We start from the raw sequence: 24,590 nt of genomic DNA, 5'->3' as shown, positions 1-24,590 counted from the left end.
GTGATGTCATCATGGACGAGTGGAAGAGGAATCCAGTGGCAACCTGTGAAGCTCTGGTGAACTCATTGCACAAGAGGGTTAAGGCAGTGCTGGAAAATAATGGTGGACACACAAAATATTGACGCTTTGGGCCCAATTTGGACATTTTCACTTAGGGGTGTACTCACTTTTGTGGCCAGCGGTTTAGACTTTAATGGCTGTGTGTTGAGTTATTTTAAGGGGACAGCAAATTTACACTGTTATACAAGCTGTACACTCACTATTTTACATTGTAGCAAAGTGTCATTTCTTCAGTGTTGTCACATGATATACATTCTGTGAGATACTGTATCCTCAATGTACATGGATTTCCATCATGTTGTCTGAATATTTGAATTTTTAAAAAATATTTTTCTCTAACAGGTGAAACCAACAAAGAGAAAATAATGGCCAATGTAAAAGAGGCCATTGGGACAAATTTTCCCCTCTTTTGCCTTGGTTTTGGATATGATGTTAACTTTGACTTCCTGACAAAGATGTCACTGGAAAATGGTGGAGTTGCTCGCAGGATTTATGAAGATTCTGACGCTGATCTACAGCTGCAGGTGGACTACAGACGATCAGCTGAGAATTCATCTTTAATGCTGAATGGTTCTGTCTTTGAGTACATTTAAAGTTTGTTTGATTTTTAGGGCTTCTATAAAGAAGTTGCCATCCCTCTCCTCACTGATATTCAACTTAAGTACCCAGGAGGGACAAACCTTACCAAGACCAGCTTTAGCTTGTACTTCAATGGCTCTGAGATTGTGGTGTCAGGACAAATAACAGACAACAGTGTGGAGAGTTTCACCACTGAAGTCATCGCAGTATCAGTAAGATCTTCACTTATCTGTGTAGTGGCATATTATCAGGATAACTGGTCCATTGTGTAGGAGATTTGAATAATAGCTTTGTTTTTATAGTAGGTTATGGGTGAAAGTGGTCCTGACAGTATTGCTGATGAAAATGTTCACTAGTATTATTATTTCTGAGCAGAAAGGCAACAATGTGATGTATCAGGACACTATTATGACAAAAGACCCCAGTGATGTTCCACCTGAGAATGAAGATTTTATGCAGAGGTTGTGGGCCTACCTTACAGTGAAGCAGCTGTTGGAGAGACAGTAAGTTAATGAGTGAATTGACATTCTGTGATTTAAGTTGAACATTGAGAACATCTTTTATCTCAGGGTGATTCTTAAAGGACAAGAGACAGAGGATGAAAAGAAAGAAGCTCTCAAACTCTCCCTGAAATACCAGTTTGTCACTCCTCTCACCTCTATGGTTGTTACCAAGCCACAAGAAGGTGAAGTTGAAGTTGCTGACAAACCCAAAGAGGGAGAGACGCCAGCCAGACCTCCAGGTGAGAAATGAAACGTTATATATAAAACTGTACAAACCTTGTGCAATGTCTCTTTCCTGCTAAATAAACATCAGAAATATGAAAAGTTCAAAACAAATATATTAACCATGTCTACAAAATAAATCTGATAAAAAATGATTAAAAGAAGCTACTTCATTTGTGCATCTTACAATTTAAGGCAACAGAGACAGTTTCTATTTTAAAGCAGCTGTCCAGTGTTTTCTGACCTCATCAGACAAACTTTTCTTCAGAAATGGAGGTTTGATGGCCGCTGTATGCAGTGAATAACAGTTTCCCTTTGTATTTTTTTTTTTTTACAAAGTACCTGTACCTTATGGTCCTGTTGCATGTAAGTATAAATTTAATTATTTATGTAAACTATTGCAGAGAATTTAAAGTAGCAATAGCTTATGTAAAATATATAGGATGGAGACTTGTGTTTTTGTGGTGTTGTTTTTTACGTTAATTGATTATTGGATTTAAGTCCTGCATACACCACCAGAGAAGTCTGTCATTTTCACCACAAGACAGTTATTTTGATTAAAAATTAGCACATACATGGATACATAGTTCACAATGAGACTTGTATTTAGAACATGTATTTAGAAAATGCATGAATTTTTATTTCATGCTTACTTTAATATACTGCATCTGCCTTTAAGTGTATATATATATATATTATATATTTTACAGCACCAGGATTTAGTCAGTTCCTCCATAGTCCAGGTATGCCCGGTTCACCAGCACAACCAGGCTTGCGTGGTATACATTGTTTCTTCTTCTAAAAGCTTTCTTCTTTTAATAAGTAAATCATGTGTAAAGGAACATACCCCCTCTTATCTTATAGCTTCCATAATGTTCAGACCAAGCAGTATTCAAATTTACATTATCACATCATTAAGGCTATTACCTCCATTCTTTGAGAAAACATATACATAGGTCATTCACAATAAGATCTACAACATGCATTTGTAAAAAGAAGAATTTACTCAAATTGGGTGAATTTTCATTTTATGCCAATGTTAGTATACTTTATCTGCCTTGAAATATATTTTTTAATTAATGTTTTTGTTGTATATCCCATTATCAGGATATGGTGGTGTTTATCCAGGGCTCCGTGGTATGGCTTTTTTCTTTTTTTTATGGGTACAGGACACAACATTTGTAAAGAAAAATGTGCCCCCTCTTATCTTATAGCTTCCATTTTCAGAACAAGCAGTATTCAAATATAATGATCACATCATTAAGACTATCCCTTTTTCTAAATACTGCTTTAAAACCCCTCCATTTATTTTGGCAGGATATTCATATTTTTACATTTTGGTGGAAAAAGAGCTAGGCAAATGGGGTGCAAAATTCTGGGGTTGCAATAAAACACTCATTTTGAAAATGAATTTGTAATAAACTGATTTTTGATTAATGCTCACAACATTAAAAAAAAAAAATGTTTTCAGGTGGACAATATCGCCCTAGTAGTTATCCTGCTGCACGTAGGTGTTTTAATTTATTTTCTCTTCTACATTTATCAGCCAGATTCTGTAATGAATAAACGCTGCTGCCTTGTGCATATCATGTATGTCTTGTCTAATTATCAATTATTGAATGTAAATTATTGTACTTGGTAAGAAATCAAAGTCTTTTATTGTTTTTTTTAATGGCTAAATCATCTTCATTCCCAGTTCCCATTCCAGTAGCTGAGGGTATGTATGACAATGTTGCAATGTTTTTTGTCAAAAAATGTCTTATAGTATTAGTATTATTAATAATAATAATAATAATAATAATTTAATTTCAACTGAATGAAATCAACTGCTCTTTGACTTTCAGTGGCAAAGACTGTACTTTTTTGAGAATGTGCTTATAATTAACTCCCTTCTTTAATTATTGCAAATTTGCTGTATTAAAAGCTACAGTGCATCCGGAAAGTATTTACAGCGCTTCACCTTTTCCACATTTTGTTATGTTACAGCCTTATTCCAAAATGGATTAAAATACAAACTACAAGCAATACCCCATAATGACAACGTGAAAGAAGTTTGTTTGAAATCTTTGCAAATTTATAAAAAAATAAAAAACGTACATAAGTATTCACAGCCTTTCCATGACACTCAAAATTGAGCTCAGGTGAATCCTGTTTCCTGTAATCATCCTTGAGATGTTTATAGAACTTGATTGGAGTCAACCTGTGGTAAATTCAGTTGATTGGACATGATTTGGAAAGGCACACACCTGTCTATGTAAGGTCCCACAGTTAACAGTGCATGTCAGAGCACAAACCAAGCCATGAAGTCCAAGGAACGATTGTGTCTCGCAGATCTGAGGAAGGGTACAGAACAATTTCTGCAACATTGAAGGTCCCAGTGAGCACAGTGTCCTCCATCATTCGGAAATGGAAGAAGTTCGGAACCACCAAGATTCTTCCTAGAGCGGGCCGTCCGGCCAGACTGAGCGATCGGGGGAGAAGAGCCTTAGTCAAGGAGGTGACCAAGAACCCGATGGTCCCTCTGACAGAGCTCCAGCGTTTCTCTGTGGAGAGAGGAGAAACTTCCAGAAGAACAACAATCTCTGCAGCACTCCACCAATCAGGCCTGTATGTAGAGTGGCCAGATGGAAGCCACTCACCAGTAAAAGGCACATGACAGCCCGTCTGGAGTTTGCCAAAAGGCACTTGAAGGACTCTCAGACCATGATGAAACAAAGATCGATCTCTTTGGCCTGAATTGCAAGCGCCATGTCTGGAGGAAACCAGGCACCACTCATCACCTGGCCAATACCATCCCTACAGTGAAACATGATGTTGGCAGCATCACGCTGTGGGGATGTTTTTAGTGGCAAGAACTGGGAGACTAGTCAGGATTGAGGGAAAGATGAACGCAGCAATGTACAGAGATATCCTTGATGAAAACGTGCTCTGGACCTCAGACTGGGGCGAAGGTTCATCTTCCAACAGGACAACGACCGTAAGCACACAGCCTAACAAAGGAGTCTCTACGGGACAAACTCTGTGAATATCCTTGAGTGGCCCAACCAGAGCCCAGACTTGAACCCATTGAACATCTCTGGAGAGATCTGAAAATGGCTGTACATCGACGCTTCCCATCCAACCTGATGGAGCTTGAGAGGTCCTGCAAAGAAGAATGGGAGAAACTGCCCAAAAATAGGTGAGCCAAGCTTGTAGCATCATACTCAAAAAGACTTGAGGCTGTAATTGGTGCCAAAGGTGCTTCAACAAAGTATTGAGCAAAGGCTGTGAATAATTGTGCATGTGATTTTTATTTATTTATTTTTTCTCTCTCCATTTTTTTTATTTAATAAATTTGCAAAGATTTCAAACAGACTTTTTCACTTTGTCACTGTCAAACATTTCATGTTTTGTACTTTATAATATTACCAAAAAAATCAGTACAGTTTAATTACTAAATTTAATCATTTCTACTTTTAATTTTCAATAATGCATTCCTACAACTTTTCATTATTTATTGATTTACGACGGCGTTTTAGAGCCACGCTAAAAAATCAAAAATTACGAGATTAACGTCGTAATATTTCAAGACTAAAATCGAAATTACGAGAATAAAGATTATAGTTATAATATTTTGAGATAGCCTATTTTAGCCTTTTGCGCATGCAGATGGCCCGGATTGAGCACCGATCCGGGAGATATTCCAAAGTCTCCGCTTTTAAAACCTATATCAGTTTTATAGGGAAATACAAACATTTTAGGCTATATTGCAATGTGTCAAACGGCATGTGAGTCAATCATCTTTCCGATTACAATAACGAACGACGAGAAATTATTTTCATTATAAATTAGGCTAAACTGTTTTGTTTTTTTCATGTCTTATGATGTTCCTTCACTTTTATATCTTGACAGACACGTTATATAACTGACAGAATTTGAAAGCTGAGCTGTGAAATTAAAGAGCTTGAAAATCACATTATTGTAAGACACATAATTTGTGTTTCCCAATAAAACTGATTTTGAAAGCTGAGTCTTTGTTTTATATTAAAAGCACAAAGCTTAAGCTATTGCTATTTGGTGGCTGGCGCACTACAACGAATGCAATGGAAGATGTGAAATATTTTTTTCCAAGCATACTGACCCCGCGAGTATGACACATGGTATGATTTCTGCTAATAGTCCCACATATATTTGTAGTGTATTAAAAAAGGGTTAAATAAGAGCGCTACAGCACCCCCCCCCCCCAAGGAATGTCGATTGAGTGTGTGAGCTGAAGTTAAGATAAACAGTTGTTCCTGTTCTGTCTGTTAATAAATATCATATTCTTTATATTAAACTGTTTCCGAGAGTCCTTAAAATTGACTCTTCCTCATCCCAGTAAGATGATGCAGCTGCTCGGACGCAACAATATTCAAATCAATTCCGGTGGCCTGGACACTTCTCCAGGTGCTCTCAATGCAGGCCATTGCATGCGCAATAGGCTATACTGCCAAAATATTATAACTTTAATTTCTACAATTGAATCATTTATGAATCATCATAAATTCGAATCATTTCGAATTTATTCTCTAAACATTTTGACTTTATTCTCGAAACTGTCAGTCCTCTGTTGTGTGTCATGTGTTCCTGCCTCTTGTGCCCTTATTTGGTTTGTTTCCTGTCCTTGATGTAATTAGTTTATTCGTGTCTAGCCGTGTCCGTTAATTTACCTGTGTATTTATAGTCCTGTCTGTGTAGTTCCATGTCGTCTGGTCTATTCGTTACTCCCCGGTGTTTGATGTCTGTGTTTGCCTTGCCTTGCCTTGTCCTCTCCTGTCCTGATGTCCTAAAGTATGATTTGAGTTACGACGTATTCCTTGTTCCTCCCTCGTGTGTACACCGTGACAGAAGACCAGACCAAACAGTAAGCGTCGTCCCTTCACTTCGTTTTGTTTTGACCAAGTTTTTCTAGTGGTTTTTTTTTGTTGTTCCTGTCTTTTGTGTTTTGCCCGCCGTTCGCGGGAGATAACGCCACGGTCTGTGGGGAAAGCCCACCCACTGTCCGTGGCTCCCCCAAGTCATGCCGGCCGCTCACTCCAGCCTGCCGTTCGCGGGAGGTGATGCCGCCGTCCGCGGATCACCGAGCCCGCCGGTTGCTGTAGAGGAGGCTGCCGTTCGCGGGGGATCTTGAGAGCCTCAATCACCTCTGAGGTTTACAATAAACGGACAATAACTATTGGATAGTGGAATTTGCATGCCACTCCTGAACAAAAGGGTATATAAGATGGCGACGTGCATCCGCTCATTCAGATTTTTGCTTCGGAGCCGATCGCTTCGTAAGCGAACAAATTCAGCGGTATGTTCGCCCCTGTGATCGCACACTAAGTGCTGTATTCCACCCCTAGTAGTAAAAAAGTAGTTTCCTGTACAGCTTGCACGGTCGTGAGCATCTTCTGAGATGTCTTTCCATGCGTGTCCTTCTGGTTGGAGTAGTTTACTTAACTCTGATGATGGGCACGATGTCTATCGCAGCATCTGAGGAGGGGCTTTCATCTTCTGATGCTGAGAACTCTGCTGAGTCAGAAGCTGAGTTGATGGCCATGCTTCTCCGGGAGCCAAGAGCTTCGGGCTGGAGGTGAATTCCGAAGGCCGAGGGCATTCACCACCAGCAATGCTTGTTCCCACACCCACATGTTCAATAAAAAGAGCAGTTTCCTTCATCTCTGGGTCAGACATGTTGGGTTCGGACAATGAGCGACACTTTGCTTCCTCACTGTAAGGCCCGACACATTATTTCGCCATGCAAGAAGTTGCGGATGCAATATGCTTTACCTCCTCATGCTCCCCTTGTCATCTCACCACAGGATTTGGGGAACCAGGTAAGAGTCTCTTCTGTGCTTGTACTTCGGGACACACTTCGGGACACTATGTTTCCCGGGTTGGGCTCTCTTCCTCCCCTCTGCTGCCCTACTGCGAGTATGTCGAAAATCGTCCCCTTGGTGCCACTTGCACAGAGTTTGGGAGCCTTGCTAGCGCTCCCGAAACCCATCTCACTGGCACGTTTGTTCGACTGGGCTATGCGATTTCAATTTGCCAGATGCCCTCCCAAGTTCAAGGGCATCCTGTTTATGTCAGTTATGGACAAGGATGCTTGTGTTTTGTATGCAGAGAATGCAGTCATTCTGGTAAAGGATATGATAGAACTTGTCCATCCAGCAGAGATGAAATTGGGATTTTACAGGCCTTATTTCATCATACCTAAGAATAGTGGTGGGTTACAACCAATCTTTGATCTGCGAGTCTTGAATCTATCTCTACACAGGCTTCTGTTCAAGATGTTGTCAACACAGCCCGTTTCTTCTTTTTGATTTTGAGGGTCGGGCGTATCATTACAAGGTCCTCCAGAGCTCACGCCACTTGGAGTGTGGCCTCCTCCAGGGCATTGGCACACGGTGCCTCTCTAGCTGACATCTGCAGAGCTGCGGGCTGGGCGACACCTATACCTTCATGAGATTCTATAATCTCTGGGTTGAGCCAGTTTCATTTGCCGGGGGTAATAGCCATTCCTCTGGTTGATGTCCTCCAGCTCCCATGTGGCATTCGGACTCAGTGGGGAGGAGTCTGTTGCCGGGTCCAGTACTAGGTTGCATGCCATTAGTCACCCCTTATACTGGACTAGGTGCCCATACATTAGGTTCCCTTTGGTAATCATGTATGTTCTTCCACGGTTCAGTTTCCCTTGGTAAACCCGAGTCTTTCCCTGTACGGGTCTGCTTTCGTTTCTGTTGTGTTCCCCTGAACTGGGGATAGAACAGCATGTTATAGACTGTGCTACGATCAGTCTTCTGATTCACATTCCTGTTTGGATGTGTCTCTGCCAGTGTTGGGCAGTAACGCACTACCTAGTAATGCGTTACTGTAATTTGATTACTTTTTTAGTAACGGAGTAATTTAATGCCTTATAATTTTCAAAGTAGTAATTAGAGTATAGTAACAAGCCGAGGTCTCTATTAGGGGTGGCGATTCTCTCTTCAACGATTCTGAATCGATTCTGAGCTTGTTTTTCTTTCTTTTCTTTTTTTTTTTTCCTGCATATGGCACGTGTGCAAGCTAGAGACGCTGCGGGCTTCATTTAAAAGAATTTGCGCTGAGACACGTGCAAATTGCTTGACAGTGTGTGCCTCCAGCTGCCGTGTTTTACTTTAGATATGCTGTCATTCAGGGCCATGCACAGACATTTTGAGGGGCAGTGACCCAAACCAAAAAAACTAAGGGGGTGGGTGCTTGTTAACAAATTATCCAGTGGTTACAAATATACACTACCAGTCAAAAGTTTTTGAAGATATTTAATGTTTTTTTTTTTAAAGAAGCCTCTTTTGCTCACCAAGCCAGCATTTATTTAATCCAGAGTACAGCAAAAACGGTAACATTCAGCTTGAAATCACAGGAATAAATTACATTTTAAAATATATTCAAATAGAATATTGATAGCAAGAATTAAAGCTAAATATTCTATATGATGATATACCTGCTGGCTTGCTGGAGCTTTGAATTCATGTTTACGATGTTGAACTGCCTTTAGCAGCCTCCCTTTGCTCTTGCTCTTTCTCCTTTTTTGTGAAGGCATTTTCTTTTTTTTTTTTCAACAAAGTGCGCCAACAACAGCAAGTTTGGTGTTATTTATATTAAATCTGATTGGGTACAATAAATTGATTTAATTTATACCATTTGGAATGCAGTACTATTAGATGCATGAAACTCCCTGACAGACTTTCACGTGCACTTTGTGTTTGTTTGTTTGTCGAAGCTCGATTGTGGCTGCGGTTAAATGCACTTGCATTTTTGAATACTTTTATATGAAATTGATGAACACACTTTCAGTTATGTTTTCAGAGCAGGACAAAACATCTGATATGTCGAAATGGATCTGTGCATTAGTCTGAATGCAGCCTGTTAAAGCTGCCACTGTCTATGATCTCATCAGTAATAATCAAACGGCAATAATGCTGAGGGGAAAAAGAAAAACCCATAACTATTATCTGTAAACTTTTGGATACTTAAGGAACACTTAAATAAGTAATTGTTTTAAAAAGTCTGCTTATATAATAATAATAAAAAAGTAAATTTTGCACAAAATACATTTGATTTCAAATTTATGAAAATGTAGCTGTGTGCAGTAATATTGAAAACTGAGAATGTGACATCATGATAATGATAATTGCAATTGAGTTGAATTGTGAAACCAAGATTCACACCCCTACTTTTAAAATAGCAGTAGCCTACTGACACACAGAGATTCTATAAACAAAAAGCATAGAAACTCCAATTTTGGTTAAAATGTAAAGTTGTAAAGATTTATTTGCACAGCAGAAGAATTAATTGGTGAAAAAATGTAACTCAAGAATCGTTTTGGAATCGGATCGTGACTCCCAGAATTTGGTGGCTGGCGCACTACAACGAATGCAATGGAAGATGTGAAATATTTTTTTCCAAGCATACTGACCCCGCGAGTATGACACATGGTATGATTTCTGCTAATAGTCCCACATATATTTGTAGTGTATTAAAAAAGGGTTAAATTAGAGCGCTACAGCACCCCCCCCCCCCCCCCCCAAAGGAATGTCGATTGAGTGTGTGAGCTGAAGTTAAGATAAACAGTTGTTCCTGTTCTGTCTGTTAATAAATATCATATTCTTTATATTAAACTGTTTCCGAGAGTCCTTAAAATTTACTCTTCCTCATCCCAGTAAGATGATGCAGCTGCTCGGACGCAACTATATTCAAATCAATTCCGGTGGCCTGGACACTTCTCCAGGTGCTCTCAATGCATGCCATTGCATGCGCAATAGGCTATACTGCCAAAATATTATAACTTTAATTTCTACACTTGAATAATTTATGAATCATCATAAATTCGAATCATTTCGAATTTATTCTCTAAACATTTTGACTTTATTCTCGAAACTGTCAGTCCTCTGTTGTGTGTCATGTGTTCCTGCCTCTTGTGCCCTTATTTGGTTTGTTTCCTGTCCTTGATGTAATTAGTTTATTCGTGTCTAGCCGTGTCCGTTAATTTACCTGTGTATTTATAGTCCTGTCTGTGTAGTGCCATGTCGTCTGGTCTATTCGTTACTCCCCGGTGTTTGATGTCTGTGTTTGCCTTGCCTTGCCTTGCCTTGTCCTCTCCTGTCCTGATGTCCTAAAGTATGATTTGAGTTACGACGTATTCCTTGTTCCTCCCTCGTGTGTACACCGTGACAGAAGACCAGACCAAACAGTAAGCGTCGTCCCTTCACTTAGTTTTGTTTTGACCAAGTTTTTCTAGTGTTTTTTTTTTTTTTTTTGTTCCTGTCTTTTGTGTTTTGCCCGCCGTTCGCGGGAGATAACGCCACGGTCTGTGGGGAAAGCCTACCCACCGTCCGCGGCTCCCCCAAGTCATGCCGGCCGCTCACTCCAGCCTGCCGTTCGCGGGAGGTGATGCCGCCGTCCACGGATCACCGAGCCCGCCGGTTGCTGTAGAAGAGGCTGCCATTCGCGGGGGATCTACGCCGCGGTCGGTGGGGAAAGCCCACCCACCATCCGCGGCTCCCTGACTCAATGCCCGCCGTATCGCTGCTGAGTCAAGCCCTCCGGATCGCCGGGGTATCACGCCGCCGTCCGCGGCTATTACATTGAGTGCTGTGAAATTTTTATAAACTTAGCATGAAAAGCTTTATTACTGCATGCATAGCTTGTCTTTGATTTTTTTTTTTTAATGACTAAACCCTTTTTTGTTGTTGTTTAGATCTCGATCATCCCAGTTATTCCAGTATATTGCTCTCCCGTGGTATGTATGAAAACGCTGTAACTTTGATTCTCTTTCAGTTGGTCACATTCAACGTTAAGTTGACACTCACGTTAGGGGTTTCACTTGAGAGCCTCAATCACCTCTGAGGATTACAATAAACGGACAATAACTATTGGATAGTGGAATTTGCATGCCACTCCTGAACAAAAGGGTATATAAGATGGCGACGTGCATCCGCTCATTCAGATTTTTGCTTCGGAGCCGATCGCTTCGTAAGCGAACAAATTCAGCGGTATGTTCGCCCCTGTGATCGCACACTAAGTGCTGTATTCCACCCCTAGTAGTAAAAAAGTAGTTTCCTGTACAGCTTGCACGGTCGTGAGCGTCTTCTGAGATGTCTTTCCATGCGTGTCCTTCTGGTTGGAGTAGTTTACTTAACTCTGATGATGGGCACGATGTCTATCGCAGCATCTGAGGAGGGGCTTTCATCTTCTGATGCTGAGAACTCTGCTGAGTCAGAAGCTGAGTTGATGGCCATGCTTCTCCGGGAGCCAAGAGCTTCGGGCTGGAGGTGAATTCCGAAGGCCGAGGGCATTCACCACCAGCAATGCTTGTTCCCACACCCACATGTTCAATAAAAAGAGCAGTTTCCTTCATCTCTGGGTCAGACATGTTGGGTTCGGACAATGAGCGACACTTTGCTTCCTCACTGTAAGGCCCGACACATTATTTCGCCATGCAAGAAGTTGCGGATGCAATATGCTTTACCTCCTCATGCTCCCCTTGTCATCTCACCACAGGATTTGGGGAACCAGGTAAGAGTCTCTTCTGTGCTTGTACTTCGGGACACACTTCGGGACACTATGTTTCCCGGGTTGGGCTCTCTTCCTCCCCTCTGCTGCCCTACTGAGAGTATGTCGAAAATCGTCCCCTTGGTGCCACTTGCACAGAGTTTGGGAGCCTTGCTAGCGCTCCCGAAACCCATCTCACTGGCACGTTTGTTCGACTGGGCTATGCGATTCAATTTGCCAGATGCCCTCCCAAGTTCAAGGGCATCCTGTTTGTCAGTTATGGACAAGGATGCTTGTGTTTTGTATGCAGAGAATGCAGTCATTCTGGTAAAGGATATGATAGAACTTGTCCATCCAGCAGAGATGAAATTGGGATTTTACAGGCCTTATTTCATCATACCTAAGAATAGTGGTGGGTTACAACCAATCTTTGATCTGCGAGTCTTGAATCTATCTCTACACAGGCTTCTGTTCAAGATGTTGTCAACACAGCCCGTTTCTTCTTTTTGATTTTGAGGGTTGGGGGTATCATTACAAGGTCCTCCAGAGCTCACGCCACTTGGAGTGTGGCCTCCTCCAGGGCATTGGCACACGGTGCCTCTCTAGCTGACATCTGCAGAGCTGCGGGCTGGGCGACACCTATACCTTCATGAGATTCTATAATCTCTGGGTTGAGCCAGTTTCATTTGCTGGGGGTAATAGCCATTCCTCTGGTTGATGTCCTCCAGCTCCCATGTGGCATTCGGACTCAGTGGGGAGGAGTCTGTTGCCGGGTCCAGTACTAGGTTGCATGCCATTAGTCACCCCTTATACTGGACTAGGTGCCCATACATTAGGTTCCCTTTTGTAATCATGTATGTTCTTCCACGGTTCAGTTTCCCTTGGTAAACCCGAGTCTTTCCCTGTACGGGTCTGCTTTCGTTTCTGTTGTGTTCCCCTGAACTGGGGATAGAACAGCATGTTATAGACTGTGCTACGATCAGTCTTCTGATTCACATTCCTGTTTGGATGTGTCTCTGCCAGTGTTGGGCAGTAATGCACTACCTAGTAATGCGTTACTGTAATTTGATTACTTTTTTAGTAACGGAGTAATTTAATGCCTTATAATTTTCAAAGTAGTAATTAGAGTATAGTAACAAGCCGAGGTCTCTATTAGGGGTGGCGATTCTCTCTTCAACGATTCTGAATCGATTCTGAGCTTGTTTTTCTTTCTTTTCTTTTTTTTTTTCTGCATATGGCACGTGTGCAAGCTAGAGACGCTGCGGGCTTCATTGAAAAGAATTTGCGCTGAGACACGTGCAAATTGCTTGACAGTGTGTGCCTCCAGCTGCCGTGTTTTACTTTAGATATGCTGTCATTCAGGGCCATGCACAGGCATTTTGAGGGGCAGTGGCCCAAACCAAAAAAACTAAGGGGGTGGGTGTTTGTTAACAAATTATCCAGTGGTTACAAATATACACTGCCAGTCAAAAGTTTTTGAAGATATTTAATGTTTTTTTTTTTTAAAGAAGCCTCTTTTGCTCACCAAGCCAGCATTTATTTAATCCAGAGTACAGCAAAAACGGTAACATTCAGCTTGAAATCACAGGAATAAATTACATTTTAAAATATATTCAAATAGAATATTGATAGCAAGAATTAAAGCTAAATATTCTATATGATGATATACCTGCTGGCTTGCTGGAGCTTTGAATTCATGTTTACGATGTTGAACTGCCTTTAGCAGCCTCCCTTTGCTCTTGCTCTTTCTCCTTTTTTGTGAAGGCATTTTCTTTTTTTTTTTTTCAACAAAGTGCGCCAACAACAGCAAGTTTGGTGTTATTTATATGAAATCTGATTGGGTACAATAAATTGATTAGACATTCTAAGAACGTGGATATTCTGTAAATTGTTACGACTTGATTTAATTTATACCATTTGGAATGCAGTACTATTAGATGCATGAAACTCCCTGACAGACTTTCACGTGCACTTTGTGTTTATTTGTTTGTCGAAGCTCGATTGTGGCTGCGGTTAAATGCACTTGCATTTTTGAATACTTTTATACGAAATTGATGAACACACAGTCAGTTATGTTTTCAGAGCAGGACAAAACATCTGATATGTCGAAATGGATCTGTGCATTAGTCTGAATGCAGCCTGTTAAAGCTGCCACTGTCTATGATCTCATCAGTAATAATCAAACGGCAATAATGCTGAGGGGAAAAAGAAAAACCCATAACTATTATCTGTAAACTTTTGGATACTTAAGGAACACTTAAATAAGTAATTGTTTTAAAAAGTCTGCTTATATAATAATAATAATAATAATAATAAAAAAGTAAATTTTGCACAAAATACATGTGCAAAATTGATTTCAAATTTATGAAAATGTAGCTGTGTGCAGTAATATTGAAAACTGAGAATGTGACATCATGATAATGGTAATTGCAATTGAGTTGAATTGTGAAACCAAGATTCACACCCCTACTTTTAAAATAGCAGTAGCCTACTGACACACAGAGATTCTATAAACAAAAAGCATAGAAACTCCAATTTTGGTTAAAATGTAAAGTTGTAAAGATTTATTTGCACAGCAGAATAATTAATTGTTGAAAAAATGTAGCTCAAGAATCGTTTTGGAATCGGATCGTGACTCCCAGAATCGGATCGGATCGTGAAGTGCCTGAAAATTCCCACCCCTAGTCTCTAGTCTATACGTTACAGCCGCATTACATCATTGCGGATAGATTGCAGTGTTTTATCATCTAGATTGTAAAAAGGGTGTAGCACACGAACTGTCGAGTCCAGTGCCAGTAGATTAAAGACCTGCACTCCCGCGAGCCCCAACATAACAGAGAGCATCGCGGGGCGAGTTCTGGTGCGGGCGGGTAGACTAAGTTTCTATTTAGGCTATAACACGTGTTTGCAGCGTTGAGCAATGTTGATTTCTGGAACGCAATGGCCAGTCAGGAGTGCTGAAATTTGCGTGTTCACGATCCTCTCATTATAACACAGGAATTGTAGACATTATGAAAGATTCATTATGCATATATCCATTGTATTATAACAGAGATTTGTGAGATTGCGATGAACTGAGATGTCTTTTAGAGATTATAAATGCAGCACTCTTTGCTGGCATTCTGCCATGCCAAACCATGTACACAGCAGCCTATGCTTGCTTTAGTTGAAAATAACAGTGTTTTGTGAAAGTAGATGCATTAATAACAAATAGGCCTATTTATTGGGAGCGTTTATGCTGGGATTTCATGGATGTAGCCACAGAAAAGTAATGTAACATTACTTTTGAAATAACGTAATCAGAACAGTACTGATTACTTTTAAAAGGAGTAATCTGTAATTTAATTACATTTTCAGAGTAACTTGCCCAACACTGGTCTCTGCACCCCAGCGACTGCTGAAACGAATATTGGGAGAATCGGAAAACACTTTTTTTTTTGGCTTCCCTAATAAGTCTTTTGTACTTGATATTTTATCTGGCTTTTTGGGGTGCTGGGCAGGTTACAAATTGAGGTGCATCTGTCACGGCATGCTTGCTTGCCAGCACTGCAACATCAATTTCATAACACAGTTCTGGTTGTGGTTCTTGTCATAGGGTCCCCTAATGTCAGTGTGGATGTAATGTTGAATGTGACTGACTGAAAGGGAATGTCTCGGTGACCTTTGTGATGCCAGGATGCTTCTCGGCCCCTCAGCACAAACCTGAATGAGTGAATGCACGCCGCCTTCTTATATACCCGTATGTTTGGGGCGTGGCTTGGCATGCAAATTCCACTCGCCAATAGTCATTGGCTGTTTCTTGTAATGCTCAGAGGTGATTTGGTCTCCCAAGTGAGACCCAAACGTCTGTGTCGATGTAACATCTCTGTTCCCTCCTTCAGGGAATGAGGGTTACATACGTAACTGAGACGTTCTGCATTGGTGTCAGGTAAATGCATACAAAATGTACATTAAGTCTAATGTTATTGGTTACACCCTCCCTTGGTCTTAGGTCAAAGGCCCATACTTCCAAAGATTGTACCTGTATCTGTTCCTGTTACTATGCCAGGTACATAAAGATCTCTTAAACTTTATTACTATGGAATTTTATATAATAATGATATGCTGTATTTTGTTATGTCTTAGCTCCAACAGTTCGTAGCAATCGTTTCCTGCTGCCTCTGGTTGGTCAGTCTAAGCCACTCTGTTTTGATGTTCCTGTTCCTCACAAACTCAGACTCTTACAGGATTCAGCTTCAGGTTACTACTACACATTTACTACATACACATCCTTTTAGAAATCATCTTTTTTTAAAATTGAATGTTTTGTACATTTACTTTGTGTCCTAGAGTTCTCTATGAATGGAGAATCCATGACTGGACGAAATGGATTCCATCAAATTGCCTTTCATTACAAAACAAACCATCTGACAATAAACACAACGTCTATCAGATACCAGGATGGCCAGAATCAAGTTGAGTTCTTTTGGGGCCATGAACTGACGCAACACAATACTGAGGGGTAAATTAATATCTTTAAACCATATGTGTTTTTACTAAATTTGTGTATGCTATAGCTCTTTAAGCTGAGAGATAGAATTCACTCATCAGCTTCTCTGTTTCATCAGCGTGTCTCTGATACTACGGAGCAATGAAATAGACATCACCATGGGAAATATCCGTTTCATTATTCTTCTTCACAAGGAAAAAAGTGACATGTTTCTGTGGCCTGCTGTTCGGCAGCAGCCAAAAGATGTCAGTTTGACAGGCATTTTAGGTAAGAGTGTCACTTGTCAGTCCTACGTTACGTATTAAAGATAAGTCCTTCAGTGATTATATTGTGGTTATTAAACCAAGATTCCGAGAAATTTTGAATGTCTGTGTATAAAATATTAAGGAGAGCCTGATATTTCATATGACGAGATCCAAGGAACACAAACACCAACTTTAAAGTTAAAGGACCAGGAAGTGAAGACATCTTGGTAAGTGAATAATTTTGAATAATGCATTCAATAACTAACTTTGTTTCATTTAGAGAAGAAAACTAAGAAAGATTAAATAAGGCAATGTAAATTATATTCAGAATAATTTAAATATTGGTAAATCATATTCAATAAAAATATATGATCCATTACTGTTCAAATGTTGAGGGTTGTATATGTATGTATATATATATATATATATATATATATATATATATATATTGTGGCGGGAGGAGCAAACGACAGGCACAGTGGGTGTGGCGTCAGGCCTCGGAGAGGTTTTTATTAAACAAAAATGGTAAAATAAAGTGTCCAAAGGGGGAAAAAGTGTCCAAAATAAACAGGGGGATCTGGTGTCCTCGTCGTGCTGCGGGGCTTGTGAAGGAGGGCAGAGTTCAGGAGGGAAGGGTCCAGGCAAGGGGCGGAGTCCGGTGGCCGCATGCGCTCCCATCTCGGGGGCCGGGGTGCGAGTGGCGGCGGCTGCTTTTGAGTGGCGTAATCCCTCTGCTGGCCGCGGCTCATCCGGGGGACTCGACGGCCTGGCATCCTGGCCCGTCAGCCGTCTAACGGGTGCTGGCTGTCTCCCGGACTGCGGGTCCAGCAAGTCATGTCTCTGGAGGTGCGGGGAATCCCTCGACGCTCCCTTCCTGGACCCACGAGGACACCAGCGTGCATGCACGGGGAAGAGACCGGTCTCTCGAGGAGAGGCGCGCTCGGCATTTAAGCAGCGGCGGTGATGAGGCTCCATTCACATCAGGTGCGCCTCATCACACGCCGCCAGCCGTGGCTATTCAGCGCCCCTCCTCTCTCGCACACCCAGAGCCTGGTGAAGGGCGGCGAATATGGCACGGGGTGGTGATGATAATAAGGGGGGAGGCAGCCGACTCGTCACTATATATATATATATATATATATATATATATATATATATATATATATATATATATATATATATATATATATATATATATACACTCACCTAAAGGATTATTAGGAACACCTGTTCAATTTCTCAGTAATGCAATTATCTAATCAACCAATCACATGGCAGTTGCTTCAATGCATTTAGGGGTGTGGTCCTGGTCAAGACAATCTCCTGAACTCCAAACTGAATGTCAGAATGGGAAAGAAAGGTGATTTAAGCAATTTTGAGCGTGGCATGGTTGTTGGTGCCAGACGGACCGGTCTGAGTATTTCACAATCTGCTCAGTTACTGGGATTTTCACGCACAACCATTTCTAGGGTTTACAAAGAATAGTGTGAAAAGGGAAAAACATCCATTATGCGGCAGTCCTGTGGGCGAAAATGCCTTGTTGATGCTAGAGGTCAGAGGAGAATGGGCCGACTGATTCAAGCTGATAGAAGAGCAACTTTGACTGAAATAACCACTCGTTACAACCGAGGTATGCAGCAAAGCATTTGTGAAGCCACAACACACACAACCTTGAGGCGGATGGGCTACAACAGCAGAAGACCCCACCGGGTACCACTCATCTCCACTACTAATAGGAAAAAGAGGCTACAATTTGCACGAGCTCACCAAAATTGGACGGTTGAAGACTGGAAAAATGTTGCCTGGTCTGATGAGTCTTGATTTCTGTTGAGACATTCAGATGGTAGAGTCAGAATTTGGCATAAACAGAATGAGAACATGGATCCATCATGCCTTGTTACCACTGTGCAGGCTGGTGGTGGTGATGTAATGGTGTGGGGGATGTTTTCTTGGCACACTTTAGGCCCCTTAGTGCCAATTGGGCATAGTTTAAATGCCACGGCCTACCTGAGCATTGTTTCTGACCATGTCCATCCCTTTATGACCACCATGTACCCATCCTCTGATGGCTACTTCCAGCAGGATAATGCACCATGTCACAAAGCTCGAATCATTTCAAATTGGTTTCTTGAACATGACAATGAGTTCACTGTACTAAAATGGCCCCCACAGTCACCAGATCTCAACCCAATAGAGTATCTTTGGGATGTGGTGGAACGGGAGCTTCGTGCCCTGGATGTGCATCCCACAAATCTCCATCAACTGCAAGATGCTATCCTATCAACATGGGCCAACATTTCTAAAGAATGCTTTCAGCACCTTGTTGAATCAATGCCACGTAGAATTAAGGCAGTTCTGAAGGCGAAAGGGGTCAAACACAGTATTAGTATGGTGTTCCTAATAATCCTTTAGGTGAGTGTATATATGTATGTATGTGTGTATATATATATATATATATATATATATATATAGGAAAAAAATAAAAAATTTTTTATAGTCTATTCTGCTCACCAAGGCTGCATATATATACAGTGCCCACCAAAAGTATTGGAACAGTAAGGCCAATCCCTTTATTTTTGCTGTAGACTGATAACATTTCAAACAAATTTACACAGTTTTATGTTAGATCTACATGTTCTTTACCTCGGTACACTGGAATTGAGTGTTCAGTAAGCATAAATACTGTTAAGGAGGTTTGTTCTAGTAGTCTAATTTACATACACGCACACACTCCTGCATTGAACAGAAAGTGGATTGGAGATGTGGTCATTCGTAGAAAGTGCCACATTGTTTTGTATTGTTCTTTTAGTTTGTTTCAATAAATCTGTTTTTGAAGCAAACTTTATGAGGTGGCTGCTGTTTTTGCTTCTTGACTGTTACAACTTACCCTAGTATGTGTTACAACCTACCCCGGCAATGGGGTAGATTGTAACAAAGGCACTCCATGTATTTTACATCAAATTTTAAGGGCTGTTATATTCTTTCAGAGGTTTGAATTGGTGCATTGGTTAAAAGATGAATATGAGACAAAACTACAGTACATCACATTTTATTATTGGGTGATTCAACACACAGATGTTTTACAAGCTAAGACGTTCAGCACTTTTAGAGTTTCATCCCTCTATCTGATGTGAGCATAAGTATTGGAACAGTTGCCTCACAGGTCTTTCTAAGTGATCAGCTGTGTCCTGTTGCAAAAAAAGCAGGGAATGTGTTGTATCAGTTATATCCATTACTTCTGCATTCTGAATCTTGCATTTGATGATGACACACACAAACCAGGATGAAGACAAGGGAGCTGACTTTGAGAGAAAAGCAAGCAATTTGAATGCTAAAAGAAAAGAGGAAGTCAATTATAGCTATAGCAAAAACAAAGGGCATGGAGAAATCAAGAGTTTGGAAACCACCAGCAACCAACAACGACCTGATCGGCTGAGAAAACAACAGTAGTTGATGACAGACAAATCATAAAAGCTGTGAAAATGAATCCTAAAAGACGTGTCTGTAAAATCCCCAACAACTTCCAGAAAGCTGGGGTGATGCTGTGATAATTTACTGTCCTCAGGGGACTTTGACACAGAATTACAGATGCTACACAGCAAGATGCAGCAAGACCTCTGACCAGCACCAAAATAGAAAGGCAAGATTAGAGTTGGCAAAAAAGCACAAAGGTGAGCCAGAAGAGTTTTGGAACGGTGTTTATGGACTGATGAGACAAAGATTAACCTTTTATCTAAGTGATTGGAAAGCAAAAATCTGGAGAAAAAAAGGGAACTGCAATGATCCCAAGCATACAGCCTCATCTGTAAAGCATGGTGGAGGTGGTGTCGTGGTGTTGTTCTATCCTGTTCCAGAGGCAGCCATGCATGCCACGGAGGTGGTGTCGTGGCATGCATGGCTGCCTCTGGAACAGGCCCTCTCAACTTTAGTCATGACTTAATGTATGATGAGAGTAGCAGAATGAATTTGGAAGGGTACAAAACCATCTTGCCTACCAACATTCAAGAAAATGCCACCAGATTCATTGGGAAGTGCTTCATATTGCATCAGGACAATGACCCAAAACACCCTGCCAGTTTAGTAAAGGAATTTATAAGGGCAAAGAAATAGAAAGTCTCAGATTGCCCAAGTCAATCTCCAGATTTAAATCCGATTGAACATGAATTTCACCAGCTGGAGAAGAGAGTAATGGCAGAAACTCCCCAAAACAAGCAACAATTGGAATTGGCTGCGTTAAAGGCTGGGAAAAGCATTTCAAAGGATGAGACCAAGAGTCTGGTGATGTCTATGGGTCACAGACTCACTGCTGTGACTGTGTGCAAGGGATCTTCAACTAAATAATAGCTTTTAATATTTTATATCTGCCTTATGTTCAACTGTCCCAATACTCTAAAAGTGCTGTTCTTTTTATTTGGTAAAACATATGTGTTGAAACGGGTAATAATAAAATGTGACATTCTGTAGTTTTGTCTCATATGCATCTTTTAATCATATTTGCAAATGTCTTGACTCAACAGCCAACAGAGCAATTTTGTCTTTACTGTTCCAATACTTATGTAGGGCACTGTATGTATGTATATGTGTTGTGGCGGGAGGAGCCAACGACAGACACAGTGGGCGTGGCGTCAAGCCTCGGAGAGGTTTTTATTAAACAATATATTAAAATAAAGTGTCCAAAGGGGGAAAAAGTGTCCAAAATAAACAGAGATCTGGTGTCCTCGTCGTGCTGCGGGGCTGTGTAGGAGGGCAGTGTTCAGGAGGGAAGGGTCCAGGGAAGGGGCGGAGTCCGGTGGCCGCACGCGCTCCCCTCTCGGGGCCGGGAGCGAGTGGCGGCGGCGTCTCTTGCGCGGCTTCGTCCATCTTCGGAAATCCCGGCGCTTCTGGGGCGGCGAATACGGGACGGGGTGGTGATGATAGACAGGGGGGAGGCAGCCGACTCGTCACAGTGTATATATATATATATATATATATATATATATATATATATATATATATATATATAAAAATGCTGATGACACTCAACTCTACCTCTCATTCCATGGTGATCCGACGATAGTTGCTCCCATCTCAGCATGTCTAACAGACATTTCTAGCTGGATGAAGGACTATCACCTTCAAATCAACCTAGCTAAGACAGAGCTGCTTATAGTTTCAGCTAACCCATGACTTCATCACAATTTCACTTTCCAGTTAGGCTTATCAACCATAACTCCTGCAAAAACAGCCAGAAACATTTGAGTTGTGATTGATGATAAGCTAACTTTCTCAGACCACATTGCTAAAACTGCCCGGTCCTGCAGATTTGCATTATACAATATTAAGAAGATCAGGCCCTTTCTCTTGGAACATGCAACACAACTCCTTGTTCAGGCTCTTGTTCTGTCCAGACTTGACTATTGCAATGCTCTCTTGGCAGGTCTTCCAGCCAATTCCATCAAACCTCTACAATTAATCCAATATGCCGCTGCAAGATTAATCTTTAATGAGCCGAAAAGAACGCACGTCTCGCCCCTGTTCATCAATTTGCACTGACTACCAATAGCTGCTCGCATTAAATTCAAGGCATTAATGTTTGCTTGCAGAACCACCACTGGCTCTGAACCCCTTTACCTAAATTCATTACTTCAGACTTATGTGCCCTCTAGAAGCTTGCGTTCTGCAAGTGAACGACGCATTATTGTGCCATCCCAAAGAAGCACAAAATCACTTTCACAGACTTTTTCATTAACTGTTCCCATCTGGTGGAATGGCCTGCTCAACTCAATCCGAGCAGCTGAATCCTTACCCATCTTCAAGAAACAGCTAATCTAAACTCATCTCTTCCATCTTTATTTGACCCTCTAACTCTAGCACTCTCTATTCTAATTTTATTTTATCTATCTGTCTTTTTGTTTAAAAAAAAACAACACACATTTGACCTATCAATTGCATATTTATTCTCTAACTGCTAGCTTTTCCTGTAAAACTAACATTAGCTTTATTTTTTCTATTCTATCTACTTGTTTCTTATAAAAACAAAACAAAAAACACTAGGCTTCTTTTTTTCTATATTCTATCTACTCGTTTTCTTAAAAAAAAAGAAGATTTTTTTTATGTGTACTGCGTTAGGCTAACCAAGACTTGTAATAGCACTTGCATGTTGTTGTTCTTTTGTTGGTTTTGATTGCTTCTAATGTCCTAATTTGTAAGTCGCTTTGGATAAAAGTGTCTGCTAAATGACTAAATAAATAAATAAACTAAATAAAATGTTGTTGTTTCAGGGTTATGGTGAAGGACTACAGCCTTGCTTTTGCTCCTGTGGTTGGATGTTGGCTTGTACCATTCCAGGCTGTCACACAGCAGGAGATCTCAGACTTCACCATCACTCAGCTGTAGAGTTCAGCAAAAATGATTTTATTGTCCTTTATCTTGCTGACATTTCCAATAAAATAACATATTCTTTAACATGTTGGACATTGTTGATCAGTTATACAACTTTCATCTATTGGCAAATAGTAGGGACCAAGTTATTTTCAGTCTATGCACCATATCTTTAGCATGCTTTGATAACCACGCTGTAAAATAAATTCCGTAAAATTTACTGTAAAAAAACATTTTAGGTTTTACGGTTTTAACTTAAGTTTACATTTAAATACGGTAATTTCATTAACTGATATAATGTTAATATACCAACCTATTGAAATACTGAAATCTGTTTTGTAACTTCGTAATACACTGATAAAAGCAGATGGTGATGAGAAAGTCACATGATGTGTCAGGGTTGCGGTGAGGGGATAGAGCGAGGACTCAAGTGCTGGAGGAAAATCGGGCTTTATTAATTATAAAATAAAATAAACAAACAAAAACTACCCCGTAGGGGAAAACACACTGGCAAGGCAGCACAAGGGAAGGCAAGGCAAGGCTATGTGCTCACACAAAACAAAAACACAAGCACATGGCCAGCAAAACAAATCACTAGCCATGTGCAAGACAGGACACGAACACGCAGCTAACGAGGAGACTCATAAGGTGCATGTTCACAAAACATGACGAACATGAAAGCACAGATCAAAACAAAACAAGAAAAAGCACGCGGCCGAAACCTGAACCGCGTGCCGAACAAAACACACACACACAGACAGAGGACAGAGGAGCGCACGACCCGAGCAAACTCGAAATCGCATGCTCCCCAGCAAGAACAAACCTGGAGCGTGAGTGTCCGAACCCCGACACGAAACCAGAGCAGAGTCTGAACAAGACAAGAGTGCCGGGATCCGAACACCACGCCCCAACATGGAACAGAGCACGCAGACAAGAGAGCGCACAGCTCGAGCACACTCGAAGCTGCGCGCTCCCCAGAAAACAAGACAAGAAGGGAGTGTCAGGGCTCCGTCACAAAACCATGAATAAACTAGACCGAAGTGACAGAACCCTGACATGATGAACCAAAGCACATCGCAAGCAGATTTTAAATATTAACATATAGAAGGTGCAGAGTGTCATTTACACAAACACTAAACACCATCATGGTAACACACATTAAACTGAAATAATGCAGTAAACATTAAATTAATAAAATTAAATGTAACATACAACCCTAGTGTACACAACTGATAAGAAAAAAACAGTTATTTCAACTAAAAAAACTAATTTGAAATGTAACGCAAGGAATTCTGGGAATGTCAATTTATGGTTATTCATTGTAAATTATACATTCTTTTTCACTTCCAAACACGGTATACTACCGTAAAATTACATGAAATGTCCAATACAGTTTTTCACCGTATATAGTAGGGGAACTTACCGTTAATCATTTAACAGGTTTTTACCATCAACAGTCCACCCTAACATTAATTTAAAGTGATTTCCATCTTTATATAACATTCTACTTTTAGGTGCAGGATTTTCTCAGCAGTTGTTGTGCTGTGCTTTTGTGTTTGGATATGTAATTTTTTATTTTATTTTTTTGCCCACACA

General features: G+C 40.8%; 1 protein-coding gene and 1 long non-coding RNA gene across 5 annotated transcripts in view; one reads left to right on the top strand and one right to left on the bottom strand.

Moving 5' to 3' along the window:
- Nucleotides 1-23,078, top strand: part of LOC306855372 (inter-alpha-trypsin inhibitor heavy chain H3-like) — a 29,194-nt gene extending 6,116 nt beyond the window's left edge. Inside the window, exons 10-25 of one of the 4 annotated variants that reach the window (XM_079394034.1) lie at nt 403-584; nt 672-851; nt 1,015-1,142; nt 1,209-1,381; nt 1,704-1,730; nt 2,075-2,107; nt 2,472-2,501; nt 2,836-2,871; nt 3,061-3,081; nt 11,107-11,148; nt 15,892-15,948; nt 16,026-16,139; nt 16,230-16,401; nt 16,508-16,656; nt 16,777-16,861; nt 22,895-23,078. In XM_079394034.1, coding sequence (XP_079250160.1) covers nt 403-584; nt 672-851; nt 1,015-1,142; nt 1,209-1,381; nt 1,704-1,730; nt 2,075-2,107; nt 2,472-2,501; nt 2,836-2,871; nt 3,061-3,081; nt 11,107-11,148; nt 15,892-15,948; nt 16,026-16,139; nt 16,230-16,401; nt 16,508-16,656; nt 16,777-16,861; nt 22,895-23,009 — 1,544 coding nt within the window. In that variant the 3' untranslated portion in view covers nt 23,010-23,078. Of the gene's footprint in view, nt 1-402; nt 585-671; nt 852-1,014; nt 1,143-1,208; nt 1,382-1,703; nt 1,731-2,074; nt 2,144-2,471; nt 2,502-2,835; nt 2,872-3,060; nt 3,082-11,106; nt 11,149-15,891; nt 15,949-16,025; nt 16,140-16,229; nt 16,402-16,507; nt 16,657-16,776; nt 16,862-22,894 lie in introns of all 4 variants that reach the window. The other 3 variants (XM_079394033.1, XM_079394036.1, XM_079394035.1) reach the window with 3 other exon arrangements.
- LOC306855381 lies at nt 9,800-11,100 on the bottom strand. The gene is made up of 2 exons (XR_013782934.1): nt 10,891-11,100; nt 9,800-10,730 (listed from the first exon to the last, which is right to left on the bottom strand). It is a non-coding gene; the product is annotated as an uncharacterized lncRNA (long non-coding RNA).
- Nucleotides 23,079-24,590: the final 1,512 nt, after the last annotated feature.

Source organism: Barbus barbus (genome assembly GCF_936440315.1).
Source record: "Barbus barbus genome assembly, chromosome: 35".
NCBI lineage: Eukaryota > Metazoa > Chordata > Actinopteri > Cypriniformes > Cyprinidae > Barbus > Barbus barbus.
The sequence above is the reverse complement of the archived record's forward strand: the minus strand, read 5'-3'. Positions and strand labels throughout refer to the sequence as shown.